Source organism: Molothrus aeneus, chromosome 3, assembly GCF_037042795.1.
Source record: "Molothrus aeneus isolate 106 chromosome 3, BPBGC_Maene_1.0, whole genome shotgun sequence".
Taxonomy (NCBI): Eukaryota; Metazoa; Chordata; class Aves; order Passeriformes; family Icteridae; genus Molothrus; species Molothrus aeneus.
This window is the reverse complement of record NC_089648.1, coordinates 102,531,316-102,554,324: the sequence shown is the minus strand read 5'-3', so window position 1 is coordinate 102,554,324 and position 23,009 is coordinate 102,531,316. Positions and strand designations below refer to the sequence as shown.

Sequence of the window (23,009 nt, the reverse complement as noted above, 5' to 3'; positions counted from 1 at the left end):
AGCATGAGTTTTCAAATGAAAATTTTGAATCAACATTAGATGCCACAGAACGTTTGATAATGAGAAGTTTATAGATGATAAAATGCATTTAATAAACTAGCAGTGTTGTCAGAAACCTCCACTGCATTGCCTAATTGAGGGTAGGGAGAAAATGTTCCTCTCATTTTTCCTGTCTTTCCTTTGATTGAGAACTCTTTTTAAAAAATGCCATAAATACAATTTAAACAATTTGTTAAAGAATTTTTTTTAATTCATCAAAATATTAAAGTCCTCTAAGCTGTTTAGTCTGTAAAAAAGAGGATCTGTCATAGTTAAAATAACATTTTGTTTATTCTGAGACAACCAAGAGGAAATTCCTTAAAGACCAGTCAATATAAAAGTCAGCATTGGCTGGAAATTATTCTGTCCTCAGTGAACTAGAAATAATTCTTGACAATCAGACACTTCAGCAATCACCTTAGATGAATCAGATCATTACAGTATTTTTTGGAATCTCATAGACTACCAATGTGCCTTGAAACAGATACATGAACAGGTAATGCCAATTGCATTTGTAGCAAAAAAACCCCATCCTTATTGAAATGCATGGCATTATTACAAGTCCCAGATAAAAGTATCAAAAAGAGATGAAAGCATTCAAGACAGTTCCAATGAACTGCCAGGCTGGAACATCTAGAGAAGAGCTGGAACAAGTGCTAACAATAAGAGCAGCACTCACACAGGAAAAGCTTGGTCTAATCAAAACAGTTAAAGACAATCCTAACAAGTTAAAACTTTGTGTCATCATTACACAACAATAAATGACAGCTAGATCCCACACACCGTATTTCCTGAATTCAGGCTAAACTAAGCTAAGTTCATGATATCTGAACAATTCAAAACAGCATGAAAGAAAGTCAGTAGCACTGTAAATGAACAACTCTGGCACACTCATTCATCAGAGAGAAGGGAAAGGGCAAGCACTATTCCTTTTCCAGCATTTGTATCACAGCACATGGGGTGACAAGATACCCCAGTTACCAACTGCAGAGAGGATTAATGGTTTTAAGGAAGCCTCCTTTATCTACTTGGATTTTATTTGTAGATAGTACTAAAATAAAGCAAGAGCTCTTTTTTAAAGTCCCACAGTAATATGTAGAACCTAAACAGATATTTGATTTAATTAGTTTGGACCTGAAACATATCACAGTTTTAACATGCAGTACCTTGCTGACCTCTGTTAAAAAGACTTGCAGCAACCACTCAAGGCTGATTACTTGCATGGACTGCAACCATACAAACAAGACAGGTAAATTCTTACTGTGACCTATTCAGACTGCAGATCTGTCTACATTTATGCCTTGCTGAGGTGAAGTTGGTAAAAAAATACTGTAAAAAGAGTAAAACACCGCCCAAATCCCAATGTGGTATAAGCTACAGCCACCTCACAGACGTGCAGGCAGATTCCAAACCTTTATGATGAGACCCTGATTCAAAAATAGGTTACAGAACTTGCACTGCTTTCTGTCTTCCAACACATACTCTCCTCTTTTTTCCCCTTCGTCCACTACCTTATTCCCCACCTCCACTACTGTAAATCTGGACACCGAGTCCCACTTCCTCTTTATTTTTAGCACAGTGTAGCTCCAGTTGTCCTACCCTGGCACACTATTCAAGGCACAACAGTGCTTTTTCACATCTTTCACACATCCCACAGCAACTGCGGACCACAAAGTTGTGGTTTCTATGACTCATGAAAGACACAGTAATCTTCTAAGTTGTAGAAATGAAAAAAAACATGCAAATAAACATATGCATGAGACAAAATGCATCAAAAGACATGAGATCAACAAGGAGAGGAATTAAAACACCTCTGATTCTTTTCCAAGTTATTTTGTGGTTGGACTTCATCTTAAAGGGCTTTTCCAACCTAAAGGTTTCTCTGACTGTCATGTCCAGAAAACTTTTACCGCTCTGTTAATTACAGAGTCATTTGGAAGAAATATTTACTAACTCCAAAGTGTTGGGGTTTATTTATGGGGCTAGTGTGATTTTGGGGTTGATTCATTTTTTTAAAAATTCATTAGCAATCTATTTCTAAATAATTGACTACAGCTTGCACATTAAGGACGAGATTCAAAGCACTGTTAACTCTGTAGTTGTCTGTCTTTCCCCTGCAATGGTCTTTGGATTAAAAGTATTAAGGTGGTGCTATTCTGTGGTTAAGTATTAAGAGAACAGCTATAAATACCAGGGGCTACTCAACACAGGTAATAGAAAAGAAGTTTTAGTTTAGCCTAAACAGAAAAAGTTAGCATAAGGGTTTATGTTGAGTATATACCTATATCCTCTCACATCCCCACTTGATGAGGACAACAAACAACCTTTTTCCTACTCTTTAATATTTTCTGTAGCTTCTTTGCTGTAATAATCTCTTTAGTTCAATTTCTGACAAAGTAAGAGCAACATAAGCATCAAAGACATACTCACACTGACTGGTGTGTTTGAGGACCATTAAATACATGTATATGACTACCAGTGTTAGATTTGTATCTTTCTCATTACAGTAACCCCTTCCCATGCCTGCCTGACAATCAGTAGGTCAAATAGTTTTGTGGCTTATTTGGTATCTTGCAGTTCTTATTTCTCAAACCAATCATCTTTCCCATCACAACCCATGCCTGTTTTCTCAGAAAAATTAAATCTCTTCCTGCATTGCTAAAAAAAAAATTAGACCAATTTCAGCCCTCTGTCAGCTCCTTTAACTTTCTAATCAATTAAACAAAAAATTAAATCAATTAAATATAAAGCACAAATTAATACTAACTTATTATCTGAATATACATTTTGAAGGGTTTCCTAAGGTTAAAACTCAAAGAACAGATTCTTTCTCTGTAAGACACAAAGCCTTCAAGTACATCCTGAAGTTCTTAGCACGAGATGCTGCATGCCCCTGGTGCTCAGCAGCTCAGCATGCTGCCAAGCACACTCCCACTGCTCAAAGGCAGTTACACTGTGCACTGTGCTGATGTGCATCTCCATGCCCAAGTGCTGCCCGGGTGCAGTTAACACATCCCATTTCAGAAACAGTGATGAAAAGTTACTGAGAGGAGCAAACAGTTCTGTAGAACTGCTATTGCCATTTTATTTTTAGAAGGCTTTTCACAGATACCCGTCAAAGCCGTGTTCTTGCTACCATCCTACCATCATTCTTGCTACCATTTCCTATACAAGACAAGCACAAAAAAAAAATCTTTACCACAACTCAAATTTTTTGTTTGATAAAGGCATTGGCATTACAGGCATAAGGCTCTTTGAGAATAAGGTGCCATTAAAACAAGCCCTGTTCCTTCAGTGAGAGGTTGTAGTGCCCTGGAATAAATGTCAATATTCTGTTGTGAATTACACATCTGAATTTGTCACAATACTCATGATCCTAATAGGGAAATATCTTCACATTTAGTACACTGAAGTAGAAGAAGGCAAATTCCCTGGTAAAAGGGGGAATCATGTGCTGTGGACCATTCTTGCTTTCAGGAATGAAATGGACCAAATGGATGGAGGGATAAAGCATCGGCCACAAACTGAAACCCAAATTACACCCAAAAGGCAGATCTGAAATCCCGTTTTTTCCATTTAGATTATACCAAGTATTGTACTAATAGTCTCCTATTGAAATTCGGCTTGAAACAAAAGTGTATCAAACAGAAACAGCTGATCAGGCCAAAAAGCCTCACCTCAATGAGATAGTGAGAACATAAACTGAGAAGCTCCAGCAGCTGCAAATGACTCCCAGCTGCTAGGACGTCCTGTATCACCCCTGGTTCCAAGAGGATCTGTAAAGAAGAAAATGGAAAGTTTGTCATCTGGAAGATGTACTTAGGGTACTTGTAGAATATATTAAAGACCTTTGTTATTTCAGATATTTAAGTCAACATAAAGAACAGAATACAATAAATCATATAGGGAAGTCTTTACAGAATAGGGACAGATTTTTCTGAAGTTCATCTGAATTTCTCAAATGATTTTTAACCTTTTTTTCTGTTATTTTCTTTTTCCTGTGATAGTCCCAAAGTCACAATACCCCCTAAAACCTTTGAAACTGTGTGCTGTTTAAGAAGGAGACTTTTCAAAATAACAGAAGCTCCTTTTGTTATCTGTATACTTAGATCCTTCCACATATACTGATGAATCAGACCAACAGAATTGACTCTGAAGTCTTCACTAATAATATTATTCATGCATGTAAAACAAATACAGACTAGGAACACCCTGCCTATTCTGCATGGCACCACTTTATAATTTTCCTAACCACGGTCTTCATTTTAGAGAGCAGGGCTCTGAAAGCACAATGAGCATGTTGCTGGGGAAGTGCCAGAGAGGGCATGGAAACCAAGACTGATTATTCAGTTACTTGCTCACATGAAACTCCTACTCATTTCAATTAAAATCATGTACAGGCAGCAGTAAGGATAATTGGGCCACAGCTCATAGACCGCTGTCTTGGGGTCAGCTTGTTAGAGCATCCCTTTTGGGACACAAAAATGCCTTTGGGAATATGGACACTGGTCAGCTTCTTATTAGCAATCAGACTACAAACTATCTATATTAAAATCTTTTAAGTAGCACAACATCAAAAAAAATCAGAAATGCATGATAAAAATTAAATTTTCAAAGCTGCTTGCTATATTAAATTTTATCCTTGTACTTCCCCTGGCAACTTTGGTTTCACACCACATGAGGTCAGTCTCTCACTGCTCCACAGGGAAGCAAAGCTTGCTTTCAGAGTCTTTTCTTTCTGCTCACACAATTCAGTTTCATCTCACAGCATCATTTGTATACCTCAAGTGCAGTGGAATAAGGAAAATGGAAAACAAAAGGAAGGATACTCAACTGCATCTTTTGTACTTTAACTATTTTTGAGGGAAATGAAAAAAAAGTGTATGCATTTCTTCAAGCAAAACCACAGAATATCTCCAACATAATGGATATATTAGGAGGAGGAAAGAAGGCGATTGACCCTTGCTTAGACCAAGAACTCATTTACATTGAGTTCTGGCAACATATGAAATCCTTAATGCTTGTGAAAATCACTACATTTATTAATACTAGGTTTTAAGTGAACATTATATGTCATTTACATACTATATAAAACATGAAGGTTCTTTATCTAGCCAGAAATTCATGTAAGGATCCTACTGTAAACAACAAGCAGGCCCAGCACATTCCAGGTTTTTGGCTGGTGCTACTGAGGTTGTGATGAATGATGAGAGGTAGCTGAATAGAAAGTTAGGATGGATTTCAGTAACAAAAATATCGCCAACAGACACAGATATTAAAGACAAACAAACAAAAATAAAAGCATGTCACTCTCAAGTATTTTCAAGTGAGAACTCAAGGTCAGACTAAACAAGCTGGTATAGACCCTGCAGTGTTTTTCATTCAGACATGATTGACACTGAGGAAGCTGCCATCCTCTGGCACATTACTTACTAAGTGTCAGCCAGAGAACCAGAACCCTTAGCAGATTAGTACCTTGTAGGCATAGACAAACTAAATCTAACTGTGATAATATTCATGTATTTTAAAGCTACAGCAATCCATTTACAAATAATACTAATAGCACTCAGAGATAAGAAGTAGGACAAGAGGCAAGGAGGGTGGCTGGCTACTGTCTAGAGATTATTTGCACAAAGTTAACAACAAAAGTTCATATCAAGGTGGCAGATGTATTTCCTACATGGTCTTCCATTTTTACAGCCCTCCTTACCATGCAAGCTATATTCTACTGAGAAAACAGAATCACTTTTGTGCTTCCCAAGATAAGGGAAGAAAATCTAGATTACCTTTTCACAAAACTTTGCTTTAAAGTGAACTATCTGAACTTTTATTCAATACTCATTTGGATATAGGCAAGAAATACTAACTCACCTATGCTAAATGTTCACCATTGGGAAACTGCAGGCTGGTAAAATCCACAAGAAAAGAAAATTATAAGTAAAGAAGGAAGAAAATATTGCAAGCCTTCCTTCTACTGAAACTGGGGTAATTCACAATAATCCCACACCTTTGAGCTTTTATACACTAAAGCAATTGCTTGGTTTTTATTACTTACCAGCATAGGTGTTTATATGTCATACAGGCCTTCCAGGTCAGTACTAACAGTAAATGCACATAAATACCACCAAATGCACACCACCAGTACAGTGACTGACTCTCCTCTGCTTCTCTTAATCTCAAAACAATTGACCTGAGGTCTAAAGAATGATGCTTATTGCAAATTAAGGAGAGTGAAACTAAGGTCTACTTTGGATTCATAACTTCAAAATTCATCTTAAATTTTAGTGTGAAAAAATAGAGAGAAGCTTAATCATTTTCTGTAATCCATCCTCAGCCCAGGCATTATGAGGCATAATTACTGCAGCAGAAACTTAAGAGTAATTTGGACTCATCAAATTCAGACAAAAACTGCAGCCTTCACCAGTGAAGAATGTGCTTTCTCATGACACAGGCTATATTAGACTGGCTGCTGTAGTATTTTTACATTAGATGCAATTCAGGTACTGCACCTGGCTGCACCTTACAATCACCCCTGTATCCAATCCTTATTTTGAGGGGTTAATTTCCATTATACTTTCAATTTCTGGCATATGATGGTACCCAAGAAAATCCCCTTAAGCACCTTTTCCCTGCACACAACAGGCAGATCTTGGGATACATGAGTAACTTCCTTTCTTAAGCCATCATGCCTGACATACTGCTCGTTTGCAAACTGATTTACTTTGACAAACTACTTGGCCCTTACAATGACTGTTTTCAAACAGGAAACCTGTTCCTCAAAGCTGCCTTTCTACTCTTCATCATGCCACAAACCCCCCTGTGAGGATGCATAAAATACAGTCTGGTCCCTACTGCAGTCAGACCCACAGCCCAAGAGATTGAAGCAATGCAAAATTTGTCTGTTTGTAACAGAATGCTGAGGTCACAAGATCCAGAAAGGCAGATTACATAATTTCTTAGATCCACTATTTTTAGACATACAATATTTATCCATCTGGAAACTTATCCACTTATATATTGCAGAAAGCTTCTCTTCAATTGCAAGAACTAGAAAATGGTAAATTAAACCTGACCTTGTAACGCACAATACTAAGGCAGAAACAGAAATTTTATAACCAGTCCCATTGTTATAGAAACACAGGGGCCTTAACACCCTGCCCCCTATTTTTACCATCCAGCCAGCAGTTCAAAACTAGAATTTATTCCCTCTTAGCCCAAGATTTCTTTCTTCCTTTCCCAACTCAACCTGCATGCCCTCCAACACCTTAGGACAATGGGTAAACATGGGAAAATACTTAACTGGTATCATGTATCTTTTCTCTCTCTTCAATCTTCTTTGAGACTTGTGGCAACAGAGTGTATAAGAATGTAGTGGTTTGACAGGAAATATGTTTTCTGGGATGCTGTGGTTAGGCCAATGGATGCTCAGATTTTAATATTGGCACCTAATGTGGTCATTGGGACATTGGATGCACCTCTGAGCACACGGGGTTAAAGCAGGGCTCTCCCCTGGGAGGCTCTCTTGGGTTCTGGGCAGGGAAAGGGTCCGAGCTCCCCTGCCCGGCTGCGGGCTGGGCGGGCAGGGGCAGCCATGCGGCCGGGTGAGGTAGGCCGGGCCCTGGACAGAAGGGAGGGGAAGGCCCCTGCAGGATGGAAGGGTGGAGGAGCACTGAGAGGCATCGGGCAGCCACCCCCCCACCCCCAGGAGAGACAGAGAGAGAGCCTGTGCCTGTGCTTGTGCCACATTTAATAGTGGCCGGCCCAGAAGGAGAAGGGGGGGGTGTGAGAAGGTGCCCGGCAGGGCAGCCATGGGAGTTCTGGACAGACAGAGCCTCAGATTTTCAACCCTTTTCTTGGATGATGGAAACCTTGCGAATGCTAATCCTCCTGGAGCTGAATGAGAAGAGAGATAGAGATGAGATAAGAGGAAATGGGCCACGAGAAAAATAGAGAAGAACTCAGGTGGAAGAGATGATGGAGTAGCTTATGCTGGACTCTTTTTGTGTAGCCATGGACAGAGCCACGTTTCCTTGTGATACAGGGACTGCATTCTAGGGGGAGGCAATGCCTCAGGACCAAGAGGGTTCGGTGTGGGTACCCCTCGGCCCCAGGGGGTGAAAAATATGGGGGGGACAGATGTCCCAAAGTTGAGACTGTGCCTTTTTGGAGTGGGACGAAGCATCCTTAAAAGTCGACCCTAGAAGCAGCTCTGGTCCGTGTTCAGTGGTGAGAGCATGGACATGAAGGGAAGAGGTCACCGTTGGCACAAGAAGGACTCCTTCTCCTCTTGATGAACTGAGGATTGAGTCTTCTGAAGGGTGGTGCCGGACCGAGAGTCGATGATTTGGGGGATGTATTGTATTGGGAATTTGGTGAGGAGGAGGAGGAGATGTATCTGTGAAGTTTTCATTTTCCTTATGTGTTCCTTTTTTTTTTCCTTTCCCTTGTAGGTTAGTTAATTTTTTTTTTTTTTCCTAAGTGGGAGCCTGCTTTGCTTATTCCTGGTCACATCTCACAGCAGAAACCAGGGAGAGGGTATTCTCATGGAGGCACTGGCATTGTGCCAGTGTCAAACCATGACAAAGAACCACCACCCTTTCCTAAGAACAACTACTCAGGTCTCACCTCCACATTGTCCAGATAAAAAATGTCCTCCTACTCTTTTAATGCCCCCTGAACCCACCCTCCTACAGCCAACAAAGCCCTATAGGCCTACCAAAAAAAAAAAAAAAAAAAAAATTAAGGTCCGAGCAAAGAGAGCAATAACAGCCAAAAAAGAATGAAAAGGAAACTCCTTAAACTGTCCTTTCCAGCAAATCAACTTAGAGCCTGAGGGAGAAGGTAAGATCCAGATTAACTGTCACATCTGTGGAGTCTCATGAGGTTTATATCTGGAAAGAACAACTAGAACATTCTATTCCCTGAATACTGCAGGCCACTATATTTATCCACACATTTTTAAAGACACTGAACAATAGCTACTTTCGGCCCAAGAAGGCTAAACTGCAGGTTGAAGATGCACTTTTATCACTTTCATTCCAGCTACTCATATATCCCCATATTTTTCTCATTTCCATACAGCTGTTTGTGGGACAATGGAAAAGTGAGATGGTGGCATGATTCACATTAAAAATACCCCAGTATTATGCTGTGACAGTAAGGAAACATGCAGCCATATTTAATTTGGGAGAAAATAACTTTCCAAAGACAGCACAGCACACTGGTGGCTTCTTAGTACTTAATACCAAGTTCTCCTAAATCCTATTTTCCATGAATAAGGAAAGATGCAGCCCTGTCAGAAAATTCTAGAAAGTAAACTGTATGGAATTTAACACAGAAAACAAGAAAAAAATTTCCTAAGATTCCTGCCACTCCAATGAAAAAAAAAAATTCCTCCTTACCTCCACTTGCAGTGATCAGCATTTCAAACAAGACAGGCATCAAACACAAGTATCAGTTGTTTTTGCCTGATGGAGATCATTCCATGTGCTTAAGAGCAATCAAACACCTTAACTTTTCTTTTAAAGTAATTTAGACTGCATTTCACTCCCAACCAGATAGCACTTCTGCCTGTCTCCCTGCTCATTCATGATTCAGTTGAATACTGAGCTCCTTGCACATTGACAAGTGCTGTTTCAAAAAAGTGAGTGAGGAAAGAAAGTCCTAGTCCCCTGCAGGCAACTGCCCAAAGCCCTGACACACAATTTTTGGTAGCACTTGCTACAAAATCCAGATGTCTCACTAGCCAATGCCAGAAAGCATCATGATCAGCATTTCTCTGATGCATCATAATATTTTTCCAGAAAATTAGAAGAAAATCCATGTTAAGTGCACAGAATACACATCATAAAATCATAGAATATTTCAATTTGGAAGGCACCCATAAAGATCATCTAGTCCTATCTCCCTGCTAATTGCAGGGCTATCCAAAACTAAACACATTTCCAGACATTCCTTGAACTCTGACAAGCTTGGTGTCATGATCACTTCCCTGGAGAACCTGTACCAGTGACCTGCCACCTTTTCATCATGTCCAGCCTGAACTTCCCCTGACATAGCTTCACACCACCATTAAGTACCATTACTGTAATTAAAGAGGGTTTGGATAAGCAAGACTCCAAGCAAATTCACTATTCTTTGGGAAGGTGTTTCATTACTTTAATCACTTTCAGCACTAGAAAAGCTGTCTTGTCCCTAGCTAAATTTATGTCCAGAGCAAAAAAAGTGAAGTATTTAATTTTCTCTACAATGAACTGCATAAAGTGAGTTAATTAAATCTCTGTATTAGTCTAAGCCTTTTTGGCAATCTGCAGCTGAACTATGAACCTAGGACCTAGTAGCTGTAACCCCTATTGCTAGATACAGAAAAAAGATTATCCTGAGAGAAGTGAAAAATGAAGTGTCCAAATCTAAGTATCAAATTGATATTTTTTGCTTTGAAATTGCATTGAAAAATTATATTAAGTATTTACAGTAAGACACAGACCTGTTGTATTCAGTTATCCATCACTTTGGCATATTGTCCCCCAGTAGAAAAGAGCTGAATTCACTTTTGCTAGGGACAGCAGATAATTGAATTGAATCATTTTACTCTGAAAGCAGCCAGTGGAACTGCTGTGCACAGGATGCAGTGGGTCACTTACCCAAGAAAATCAACCATCACAATACAGCTTTGCAATACACCTCCACCCACAAGAGAGGATCAACACAATAAGGAGCACTAAGATATTGACAGCTGCCTCACCCTGGTCTTAACTAAAAATAGCAGATGAAATACTGGTTGATTGCTAGAAAAATTGCCAGCATCAGATGAGGAGGGGAGCAGATGAGAGATGAAAGCCAAGATTCTACAAAGGAATCCAAGAAATCATAAGGAGAAATAATTGTACTTAGAAATAATAATTATTTCTACTATTTCTTTACTATCTAAGATCTTTTACTCTTTCATGGCTTTTTTAAAGAAATAACAAAGCTAAATGAACAATTTTTAAAAGGAGCTGTAAGATAATACTTTAACTAACCAGGGGTTTGTGTGCATGAATTTGAAAAATCACGTGATGGTATTCTACCAATACCTGAAACATGTTTGGTAAAGTAATAATAGCTGTTAGGAGAATGAGAGTTTTCAAACTAACTGAATACAAAGTAAAGGCAACAGTTAAATAGGATCACACTGGAAATGCATTGAAGTAATATTGGGAGCAACATACCTGGAAATAAAATGAAGTTCTAGATTTGCAACTGGAATAATATACTGATATTACCTTTATTGAAACACTGCTTCTACATTAGTATTTTGTGAGTAAAAGAAAACCTGTTAAATATGCTAATAACAAAGTTTAAAGCCTATTTTTGAATCATTGTAAGCACAACTTTGTATGTGGCTTTCAATAAAAGGAAACATTTCAACATGCCGTAGTTAGGAAGCAAGGCTGCGTTAATCTTGGGCTAAGAAGGCATCACAGGACAAATTACCCCAAAATCCACTATGGGAGAAAGAGGTGAACATAAAAAGCCTCATGTATAAGGGCTTCCTCACTAATTCTTCCTCACTAATTTCTGCTTTACTAATTCAGGATAATATTAGAAATTAGGGAAGATGTAATTTCTATTAATACAAAAACAAAATTTAGAGTTTAGGGGAATAAACACTTAGGAAAATAGGTCTTAGGAGAACTTGGTATTATGTACTAAGAAGCCACAAGTGTCCTGTGCTGTGTTTGGAAAGTTATTTTCTCCCAAATTAATTTCCTGCCTGTGATGCAAAAAAATAAGGACAAGGATTACTTGCTTTTGCAATGTATTCTGAAGTCCTCAAATAAAATTCTAACTAAATATAAAATATTTTTACCATAGCTTAAAGCCATATGATAGAACATATATTAAAAAAGAAGCAAGATCCAAGTCTGAAGCATTTCAGTATGCATGGGACTTAGTTTATATTTTTGTTGAATTAGGATCACAATCATCCACTGCAAATTAAAGCCAGTGCTCCCATGACTTATCAGACAACCACACTGGCCTATTTAGTGGCTACTCCATTCCTCTAAGATTACGTCTTTTTCTAACAAATTGGTTAAAATTTTAAAAAGTAGTCAAAAAGAGTAGACAACAATGCCCATGAGTCTCTGACACAGTGACATAGGCTCTTATTTTCACAGCAGGAATTGTGAGCTCCAAACTCTTTGCCTAGAACTGCTTCTCTACATGAGTATTCTAAAACATATAGTTTGTAAATTGATTTGTAATTTGATCAATCTCCCTTCCAAGGCACATCTGACACTCACAAAATGCCCTTGAGAGAAGAAATGGAGAGTAATCCACTTGCTGAGACTCTTGCCTGGCCTTACCACTGCCAGCTATGAAGTAAAAGAATGACCTAAAAGCCCTTTTGGGAAGAAAGGATACAGCAACTGCAACAGGAAAAGAGTCACCTAAAAAGGAGAAGAGCTGTATCTCTGAATTCTGAATATGGGGATTACATAGTAAAATGCCTATGGACAAGATGAAACATATCTAAGACATCTTTTCCCGAAGATTTTATTATTGAAGTATTACTGAGAACATACATGCAAAGAACAAAATCAAAGTCTACTGCCATTCCTTTTGTCAGTTTTTATTGATTTCTGTCCCAAAATTTCTTTCTTTGTAATTATTAAGGATCATAGTTATAGATTAGTTCAGTTGGAGTTATATTATTTATACTTAATTTGAATTTTGATATATTCTTTTCTTCTGAACAATCAATTTTTCCTATAAAGCAAAATATTTTCAACAGTAATTACAATAAGGTACTGTCTGCCTAAGTGGACAGGAAGATGAAGGTTGTATTTGAAGTCTGCAGGAAGATTTCAAATTAACAAAAAGAGGCAAGGATGACAGAGTGGAATTACAGATTTCATGGTCATTCTAAAAATTAAATTTCTTCATTTTAATAACTTTCAAAAACTGCAGACACCAAATATTGCCATCATGCAATATTAAATATTTCCACCAGATGTCTCCAGCATATTAGTTTACACAGAAAGCTGCAGTCAATTTGAAGTGTAATGTGCCAAATATAAGCGTACTATATTAAAGAAGTAAAGAGAAGAAAGCTGCAACTAATTACTTCTCTGTTTAGACATGGATATTTTAGGGAGTTCCACAGTGTTACTTAGAGAAACACCAATTTTTTGAACTAACATTTTGGCCAAATATGACTGAAAAAAAAAAAAGAAGAGAGAAAGTTCATGGTTTTCACTTTTAAGAGTCACTTCACATCTTGATACTCATATTTTCAGAGCAATATAAGGTTATATTTGGCATGAATGACTGTTGGATTACTGAGAAAGATTTTGTTTGTCTTAAAAAACAGGAAGAGCTTGCAAACCAAGCTAAAGACAATTCTTTTTTCAGGACTCTCTGATATAAACATGGAGTAATCCAGTTACTTATTAATAGCCTTTGTGGATTACTCCCACTCACTACCTTGAAATATTCACTCAGATTCTGTCAGTCTGAGTCAGACCACAAGCAATGCTCAATACAAACACAGTGCCAGAAGAGAATTCCAAGGATGAAAGGGAAACCAGACTTTGCTAATTCTCAGACGCACATTTCACTGAGTTGTGCTTCAAAGGCATCTTTGAACAACTCTTACAGAATCCTTCTCATCTGTCTCTGCATCCAAGTAGAACTTGGTGCATCTGACAGACACGACAGAGCCAGCCTCGCCTTATGAGCACGTATGTAGCTGCTCATACTTCTATGTATGAGCAGCTACATACGTGCACATCTATATTTGACTCAGGAAACCCACTCACTTATTCAAAGTAGGCTATGCCTGAAAATGAGAGACTCAAAAGTCTCTAAAGGACCAATGACAGAAGGTACATAATTCCTAGGGATCTGACGATTTTATCTTGGAAGCAACCTGGGGTCATTTGCTGGGTTACATAAAAGCCACATCCATCCTTTCAAAGGTTCTCAATGTATTTTACACAGGTTTGTTAGACTTTGAATTTTGCAGAAAGATGGGGAATGCCTCTAATCACAGCAGATGGGATGGGTCAGATAGAAATCAATTACAACCCGTCTTCTAAAATGATACTTTAATTTAACCGGAGTTTAATCAACCTATAGTTTTAAATTACTAATATGACAATGTACAGGTACCTAACATTTCCATTTTCATCAAAGACAGTCCATTTTTAACAAAAGCTTTCAACTGAAAGAAAGAAAAGGATACCGATGACAAGTCATGTAGCTAATTCACTAATATAGTATGGCATCTCTGTTTATCATTGATATCAAAGATATCTTTGAATAAACAATGTTTTCCAAAGCAGAACAAACTCAATTTTCTTTCAAAGAAATTCAAGTGCTAGTCTCCAAGACCAATGCTAAAGCATAACTGTTTTCTGGGCTGGTGACAAAAATAGCCCCTTTAATTTTTTCCCCCCTTATTTCTACTTAGTTTCCTTTAAAAATAAAAACAACAACAACAAGAAAAAACAAAACAAAACAAAACAACCCCCCCAAAAAAAAAAAAAAAACCAAAAAACCCCAAAAAACAACAACAACAAAAACCCCCCACATAAGGCCATATACTCAATTCACAATATGGAAGCAGATGCCTTAAATTTTTATAACCCAACAACTCTTCAGAATATCACAGTATGGATTAAAGCCTTCCTTTTCAAAATTAACTAATAAACGTCACTAGTGCGTCAATGGACACAACTGCTGTAGTGATATTCCAGAAATAGTTTGGTTATCTAGAATTTTAAAGTCCAAAGCAAAAATAGCTGAGTGTTCTGAGCTCACTATCCATGAACTCTGAACTGAGACAAAGTCACGCAGCAACACTCTCCAAGCATGCAGTGCAGAGATATGGCATGCCATAAATACTTCTTTTTTTCTATTTCTTTTTTTTGTTTGTTTTTGTTTTGGGCAGGCTTTTATTTGGAAAGAGGCAGAGGGAAAAGGAGCATCACTCTTCATTTTCTGAAGTACCATAATGAATGGGCCAAAATGCAGATGTATAGTACCTATAAGCATTTACAAAGATGCCTCAACTGCATCTGTCCAGAGAATAAGAGACTACTTTTCCCCTCAATTATATAATTTGTCAAACACAGCAGAGTTTATAAATATTTATTGTAAGAGAGACACTTTTCTTTACATTTAATTTAGCAAGGAGATTCAACTCACATTAAGATTTTATGAATAGTCAGGGAACCATAAAAAGGGCTTGCAAGCCCATGGTTCCCTACCTGACAATGATGCACATAAAGCAGTTTTTATTAAACAATCCTTCTAAAGAAAAAATCCACCCACAGTACATGAAAATGAAGATCTGTTAAATCAAAATAGCGTGTACTGAGCAGTGCACAAGAAAAATATTTTCTATTATCTCTAAAAAGGTCATACTCAGTTTTTAATGTAGTTGCTTTTGATCGTGTCGCTTAATTTGAAGAACTGTACAATACCTGTCCAGTATATGCAAAGTCCAGGGCTTGTTTTAAACCAAGGCTTGTGACACCATGCAAATTCACCTCATCAGCTTCACTCTCAACCATGCAGAGACTGAACATTGCCTATGGGAAAAAACAGAATAGCCATTAAGCAATTTTGGATAAGAATTCCAAATAGCAGCAGTCTTGAGAGTCAGAATGAGATCTATACCAAGTTTTCAGTAACACCACAGCAATCAATCTTGTAACTGAGTCCTTTTATTATTAAAGAAATATAAATACTTATTCTAGATAAACTGAGAGAAATAATTTTCTTCAATATACGTATACTTCTTAATTAAGTAATTCAGGTGAAATCAGTGAGAACAGTCACACAATAAGGTATCATTCAATAAAAAAGGTAACTGGACTCTGGGAAAAGAATAATCTACACAAGGACCACTAAAAGCAATACTTATGTATAGTATCACTGTATATAAGAAGGAGGAATAGGCCATACACAACCACTTGAGAAGAAGAGGCAGTTAAAACCATCTTTTATAAGCAATCCTGTTCAAATCAGCATCTTAGACCACAATATGAGCAATGCAGTAGTCAATTTATGAAATGAAGAGGAATGATGGGGATGCAGACACCAAACTTACAACCTCCCTTTATTTGTTATTGCCTCAGTTTCTCACATCATAAAGTCTAAACTGAAGACAGGCAAGGTGCTATGGAATTTCCCTGAATATACCACTGAGGAGAGCAACTCTCCCTTTCATCCAGCCTTACTTTCCAGATCATTTGTCTTCCCTGTCCCCCTGGAATGAAGCAATCATACTCAGTCCTGTGAATCCTTGTGAGAATCTTTTTCTTCTCATCCCCATTAGACTTCTTTACCCTTCACTCTTCCCTCCCAACCTGCACTCCTGCTGCATTTCCTCTGCTTACCACTCCTTCCCTAATTATCAGCCCCATTCTCCATTCTTTGACACCCTCCCACACTTTTTTAACAAAACACACCACTCAGAGTTTTTAAGCAGTAAACTGTGAACAAATAAACTGAACACTTCTGCCATCTGCCATTACTAAAGAAAGTCTAAACTTATCCCCAGTAGGTTTTGTGCTATACTCAATGTCTTTAGGGAGGCTACCACACTACACCTTGGGGAACTCCAGTAACAAAGCCCTTCTCATGGATATAACTGTGTCTGCTATCTTCCTATACTCTGGCTGATACCTGCAGAAGCTGAGACAGTCAACAAGCTCACTGGATTTCATATGTGCAGTCTGTCCACAAAGCAGTGCTGAATTTGAAGGGAAAAAATAAGCCCTACCCTCAATAACTATTTAGCGCATATGACTGACTATATCATCTTTACCCAAACTATTCCATGTCTCACCTAGACTCAGGTGACTGCAAGAACTGAGTGCTTCCTGCAAATAGGTAATCTCTTCAGAAAATATTAGTACTTTTCATCATTAAAACACCATAATTTGGCATAAATATGTTTCCTGGAAATCATCCAATATAAACAAGAATGACATTTATCACACAGTCATTCCTTCTGATTTTGCAATTTTTGTTGAATTAAAGTGATATCAGGGCTTCTTCCAAACTGGCAACAGAAAAGAAGCAACAAATAGTTTAAAAGCTTTATCAAACAAATACAGTAAGACACAGCCATGAAATATACCTAGGGAGAAAAAAAAAACCCAAACTTCTAACAAGTTCAGCCACTTTTCTTACCCATTAAAAATGTAATATTTTGTTGTCATCTAGTAGCTAATGTGAGGCTTCAGAGCTTGCCAGGAGCTGCAAGGTACTCATCAGCCACCTACTCTGGAAAAGCAGACCTGCAGTTGCTGTCTGGGAGAGATAAGCTTCTCTTGTTTCTCTTCTCAGAAATTCACTACTAGATAAATATTTTCGAAAATATTCCTTTCACACACCAATTCCTGAATAAAGAGTAAAGTCTCAAAGGAACACCTGTCTGCCAAGGGGTAGATTTGCACACCTTCTGTACCCTCAACCCTGACACCAACTGCCGGCAGAAAGGCTGGGAATGCTGAGAGGTAAAAGATGCTCTGTGCGTTCTTGTGTCTTCCAACCATGCTACAGTAACAACCTGTACACTACAGACCTGTGCATATGAACCATCTAAAGACAGTGTGGTTAGTAATACATCTCTTATTCTGGTCAAGGGATAATATCCCACACAATGGGTTAAGCTTACAAATACAAAGAAACACTTGACTGAATCCTATCTGTAAACCAGGAATCATTCCTATATGACTTCTGTGTACATTTACTAACTTTACCTTAAGGAGATTATTTTAACACAGAGATTCCAACATGGTCTTCACACAGGATTTATTACTACACATAATTTAGTAAACTCAGCTGGATCAGACAACTAACTCAGTCACTGTCCATAATCACCCACAGTGCATAAAAGCACAGCTCCAGCAGAGCTTTGACCCCTGCCAACTAGCACTCTCCCAGGCAATGCCCAGACTATGGCCCAGGACATAACTCAAGCTATGGCTGTTCCAAATAGGCAGCATGGACAAAGCCAAAATGTTCACAGAGGTTTAGCCATATTGTCTCAAGCCATGTTATGCCAGTCTTTTTAGGGCCAGAAAACAAGCCCTCAATTCACCTTATTTATAACTACAGATACAGCCTAAGAGTACAGTGGGCTATCAGAAGCTGCCAGTAAGACACAAAACTGTGGCTTTGTGGAGAATCACAGAATGGTCTGGGTTGGAAGGGAACATAAAGATTATCTAGTCCCAACCCCCCTGCCATGGACAGAGGCACCTTCCACTAAACCAGCTTGTTGAAAGCCCCACCCAACCTGGCCTTGAAGACTTAGAAGGCCAGGGCACCCACAAATTCTCTGGCCATCCTCACAGTACAGGATTTCTTCTAATATCTAATCTAAACCTACTTTCTTTCACTTAAACTGAAAGCCTTCCCCCTTGTCCTATCACTACAAGCCCTTATCAGAAGTCCCCCTCCTGCTTTCTTGAAGAGTCCCTCTACATAATGAAAGGACACACACCCTGAAACCTTCTCTTTTCCAGTCTGAACAAACACAATTCTCTCAACCTTTCTTCCAATCAGTTTGGTGGCCTTCTTTTGGACTCACTCCAACAGGTCAAAGTCCTTCACATACTGAGGACCTCAAGGCAGGATGTAGCACTCCAGGTGGGGTCTCATGAGAACAGAATAGAGGGGGAAAATCCCCTCCCTCTCCCTGCTGGCCACACTGCTCTGGGTGCAGCCCAGGACATGTTTGGCTTTCCAGGCTGTGAGTGCACATTGCTGGCTCATGTCCAGCCTCTCACCACCCTCAAGTCCTTCTCAGCAGGGCTGCTCTCCATCTGTCCATCCTCCAGCCTGCCTTAATACTGGGTTTGCCCAGACCCAGGTGCAGCACATTGCACTTGGTCCTACTAAGCCACATGAGATTCCCATGGGCCCATTGCTCAAGCTTGTCCAGGACACTCTGGATTGCATCCCATCCTTCAGGTGTGTTAACTGCAACACCCAGCTTGCAACACCCATCTGCAAATCTGCCAAGGGGGCACTCAATCACTTTGATTAAGGTTTTAAATAATTATGGTCCCAATACAGACTCCTGAGGGACACCACTCGTCACTGATGCCCATCAAAACTCTAAGCCATTTACCTCTGGAAGCAACTGTCCAAACACTTACTCCTCCATCTACCAATCCTATCATTGAATCCATCTCTCTCTAATTTAGAGACAAGGATGTTGTGGGAGACTGTGTGAAAGGCTTTACAGAAGTTCAGATAGATGATGTCTGTAGCTCGTCCCTTGTCCACTGGGGTAGTCACACCTCAAATATTCTGTGAAGGTTCTTGAAACTGAGTAGGAGCTACATCTATTTTTCAGGAAACAAGGCCAAAGAATTTGATCAAAAGACAAGGCCTGCAATGGTCCTCAGACAGTTCACATTCAGCTGAACTTGATTAGCCTCCAGGAAAGTAATCTCCCACTTAAATGAACTTTGTACTGCTCACTGATCCACACTGCCTTCACCAGCAGGCAAATTTCCTTGTTAGCCTGATAGTTTTTGAGGTTTAATCCAGCATGAAAAAAAAATCTGTTCTACCATAGGCAGAAGTTGAACTCAAACTCAGCCTTTAATTTGCACTCCTGTACCTGAATACTGTAGTTTCAGCTGAAAAAAAATATGGACCATTACATTCTGATTTGAGACTTCACCAGTATCTGGAGAATGAGTTACAGTTGAGCTGTTAAACTCCAGTTTCAAATGCATCCCTGAAAACACTCTAAGGTTTTGTGAGCTTATATAGATCCATCAGTCATGCTTTTAATACAAGGTTACTAGACTACTTTCTTTTTCCCTTGGGTACATTAAAAACAAGGCAATAAGATAAATATCTCAGGTAAATGCAGAAGTGACAGACAAGAAAAACAAATGAAATACAAAATATTTGGACAAATGCACAACTCAAAGTCAACTCTATCAGAAAAGCTACCAAATTTGACTAAGCATGAAATGTTAATAATGTTATTTATTGGCTTAATTCAACAATGCTATTATACTTTACTTTAAAACATTTCAGCTTGAAATAAAATCTATTTGATTATGCCTCATTTCTGCTTCAAGACCTTCAGGAGACTTGAAAGTACAAGTTCCACTGTTAACCAAAGATCCCTTTTATAATAAAACCCACTGATGAGAGGACTTACAATTTTTTCTGGCTTCTTAATAATACAGATCTAGTTCTGCCACCCAATCATATAATTAGGCAACATTGTGGTAAATAGATTGATTGTTTATATTCTGATATTTCAGTTAAGATTTTAAGTAAGTAAACCAAATGCCCCAATGCAAATTAAGTACAATCCACTTGCCACCTCCAAAATTCAGGTCTCAACATGCTGACACAAATGGATGTATTCCATTTGTGGAATTCCACCTGAGGTCACACTTATTTCAGTTGCTACAGATTTGGATGGCCTTATTTTTGTGAGGCAGGCAGATACTTTAATAGCTCCTCTTTTTGGAGGAAGGAAAGAATCAATCCTCCATTCTTCTTCTAATCTTGGCCTGAAACAGAAACAAAGCTACAGAACAAAGCTTTTTCCTTTTCCCAAAGGAAAAAGAAAACAAAACACACAGTCCTTAGATAAAAATATTCAAGCCATAAAAAAATTCTCAGACTCTTGAAAACTTGACTTCAAAGAAATGTGGCAAGCTGGTGAGCATTTAACACAGAGCACACCTGTAGTTACACAACTTGCTTGGCCCTGAGCAGTCTCAGGCACCTTTATAAAAACAATTTCTTCTACAAACATAGGATACAAAAGTGAACAAGAGCTCAAAACTGAATGACACACAACCACAGGGTGTATACACTTAGATGTGAGCAGATCTGATGCAACCAGGCAAAATTGTCAAAGTAAAAGGTGTTTAGCACAGTCATTGTATCTGACTTCCTGTGCTCAGCATGTTGTTTAGCTTTCAGAAACAAAATGCACAATAGCTGTAAAATAACACCAAATCAGAATAATGTATTACTGTTAAAATGTTCAGACACATTGATTTTACCAGTCAGGCAGCACTGCAGCAACATATATGGACTCCTTCACAACATACCACTCCAGGAACACATACGTGGGTAACAGACACACAAGATGTGTGTCAAAATCCCCAAAATACAAATTGCTCACTGTCACAGTGGTGACATACAAATTGCTCCTTGCCTTTGAGTCATTTTCTTACTTACTCAGGTGTTCCATATCCATGAGAGTAATGAGCTTTTCCTCATTTGTACACATCAGCCTTACAGCCATGTCAATCATAGCAAACGACCACAGAACAACTTAACCAAGTTGTATGTACTTTAAACAAGCAAATTTTGCCAGTGAATTCCACATATCTTAGTGGCCTTTTAAAGGCAAGAAACAGAATCAAAACATATGCAGTGTCAGGAGACAGGTAAATTATGTAAAATGAACAAATGGTTATGCCTTATGCTGTTAAAAAGACAGCTCTGTGACTGAAATCATAAGTAACTACTTGCTGTGACCTGAGGCTTTCAAGAAATACCTTCCCTCTTCTAGGAGTAAAGAAGTACACAGCATCAGTGCATAGCAATAACCTCTACAATATCTCAAAGTTCCCTCAGCAAGATTGTGAAGAGACGTTCATCACTTTCCATTTTTTTTTAATTCAACTTTAAATGCAACACTCAAAAGAAAGCTAAGCTTTCAAAAACAGACAAGTAAGCTGAGCTTGCTACAGCAACCCACAGTAACTCTGAGAGTAACATTTCCTCCTTTTGATTTCTCAAACACAGCTTTGGTGACAACCAGCAGCCCTAGATCCAAGTCTACTATAATACAAAACAAACATTTGGAACTTCCCACCAAAGCATAGCCCTGACCTACACAAATTCTTGCTCAACCACAGACTTAGCTGCACAATAATAATGTCCTGGGATACTTCAGAATTACCTCCACTTAGCAAATTAATTGCTAAAGAACTGATCAATGAAGTCACCAAGGTTTTCCTTAGCTATTCATCTTGTTGCACTGAATTTTCTAAGTAATTAACACTATCTAGTATTGTTTTACTCTGGGAAGAGCTGATTTGTCATCTCAAATTTCTGCCTCCACAATTAAATGATACTGGATTGAGTGCTTTCAAAAAATATTTTAAAATAGATTGGCATCTTCATTAAGGGCAGTATTTTATTCAAATTTACTTCCCACATCATATGGGGAATGCATTTAATTCTACATTCATCTTTTCCATAGCCTTTTTTTTATGGGAAATGGATTGTACTTCTCATCTTGGGCATCAGAAAAGCTATGAAGAAAGTAAACCAACACTTCAGAGACCTCAGATCAATTTCCCACACTGCTCAGGGAACTCAGTTATGATGTGATACCTCAAGATTGTTTTCATTTCATGTGTAACTTCAATCCTGTGAGAAATCTTACTGGCATCAATGATCTGTTGATCAGTGGTACATTCTTTTTGATTTGGGACCTCAGCTTATCTGTCACTTGGGCTACTAAGTATCCAGTCCTGACATACTCTTTTCTATCTGGGCTATAAACTTTTTCAGGTCAAAACATTACACTTTGCAGTTTGTGGTAAAGATAGCAATTCCCTGTTCATGTAACAGTAATATTAAATAAATAAGTCATAATCTATTTCATCTACTTTGTTCTATCACTCCTGAAATAACCTTTGGATGTCCTTAGCTTCATGTTCTTATTCTTCATTACATAAGCCATGTCATTTTTCCTTTGCTGTTTTCACCTATCACAACAAAAAAGAATACATTCAGAATCTATGAACAGGAGTCAAAACACTGCTTTGACAGATGACCATGCCCACATCAAATGTCAACTATGCTCTAGATGTGCAATGTATACTTATCCAAATAACCAATTTAATATGCAAATGTTTCTTTACAGCATGTAAAAACGTGCCTTGTTCTCCTTATAACTAGCT

At 38.3% G+C, this 23,009-nt stretch overlaps 1 protein-coding gene across 2 annotated transcripts in view; it reads right to left on the bottom strand.

Annotated features, from left to right (window-relative positions):
* The window catches only part of KLHL32 (kelch like family member 32), a 122,378-nt gene that overhangs the window by 58,678 nt on the left and 40,691 nt on the right, over window positions 1–23,009 (bottom strand). For both annotated transcript variants that reach the window (XM_066547511.1, XM_066547512.1), the window contains exons 4-5: window positions 15,513–15,620; window positions 3,717–3,815 (exon numbers count right to left, since the gene is read on the bottom strand). In XM_066547511.1, coding sequence (XP_066403608.1) covers window positions 3,717–3,815; window positions 15,513–15,620 — 207 coding nt within the window. The remainder of the gene's footprint in view (window positions 1–3,716; window positions 3,816–15,512; window positions 15,621–23,009) is intronic.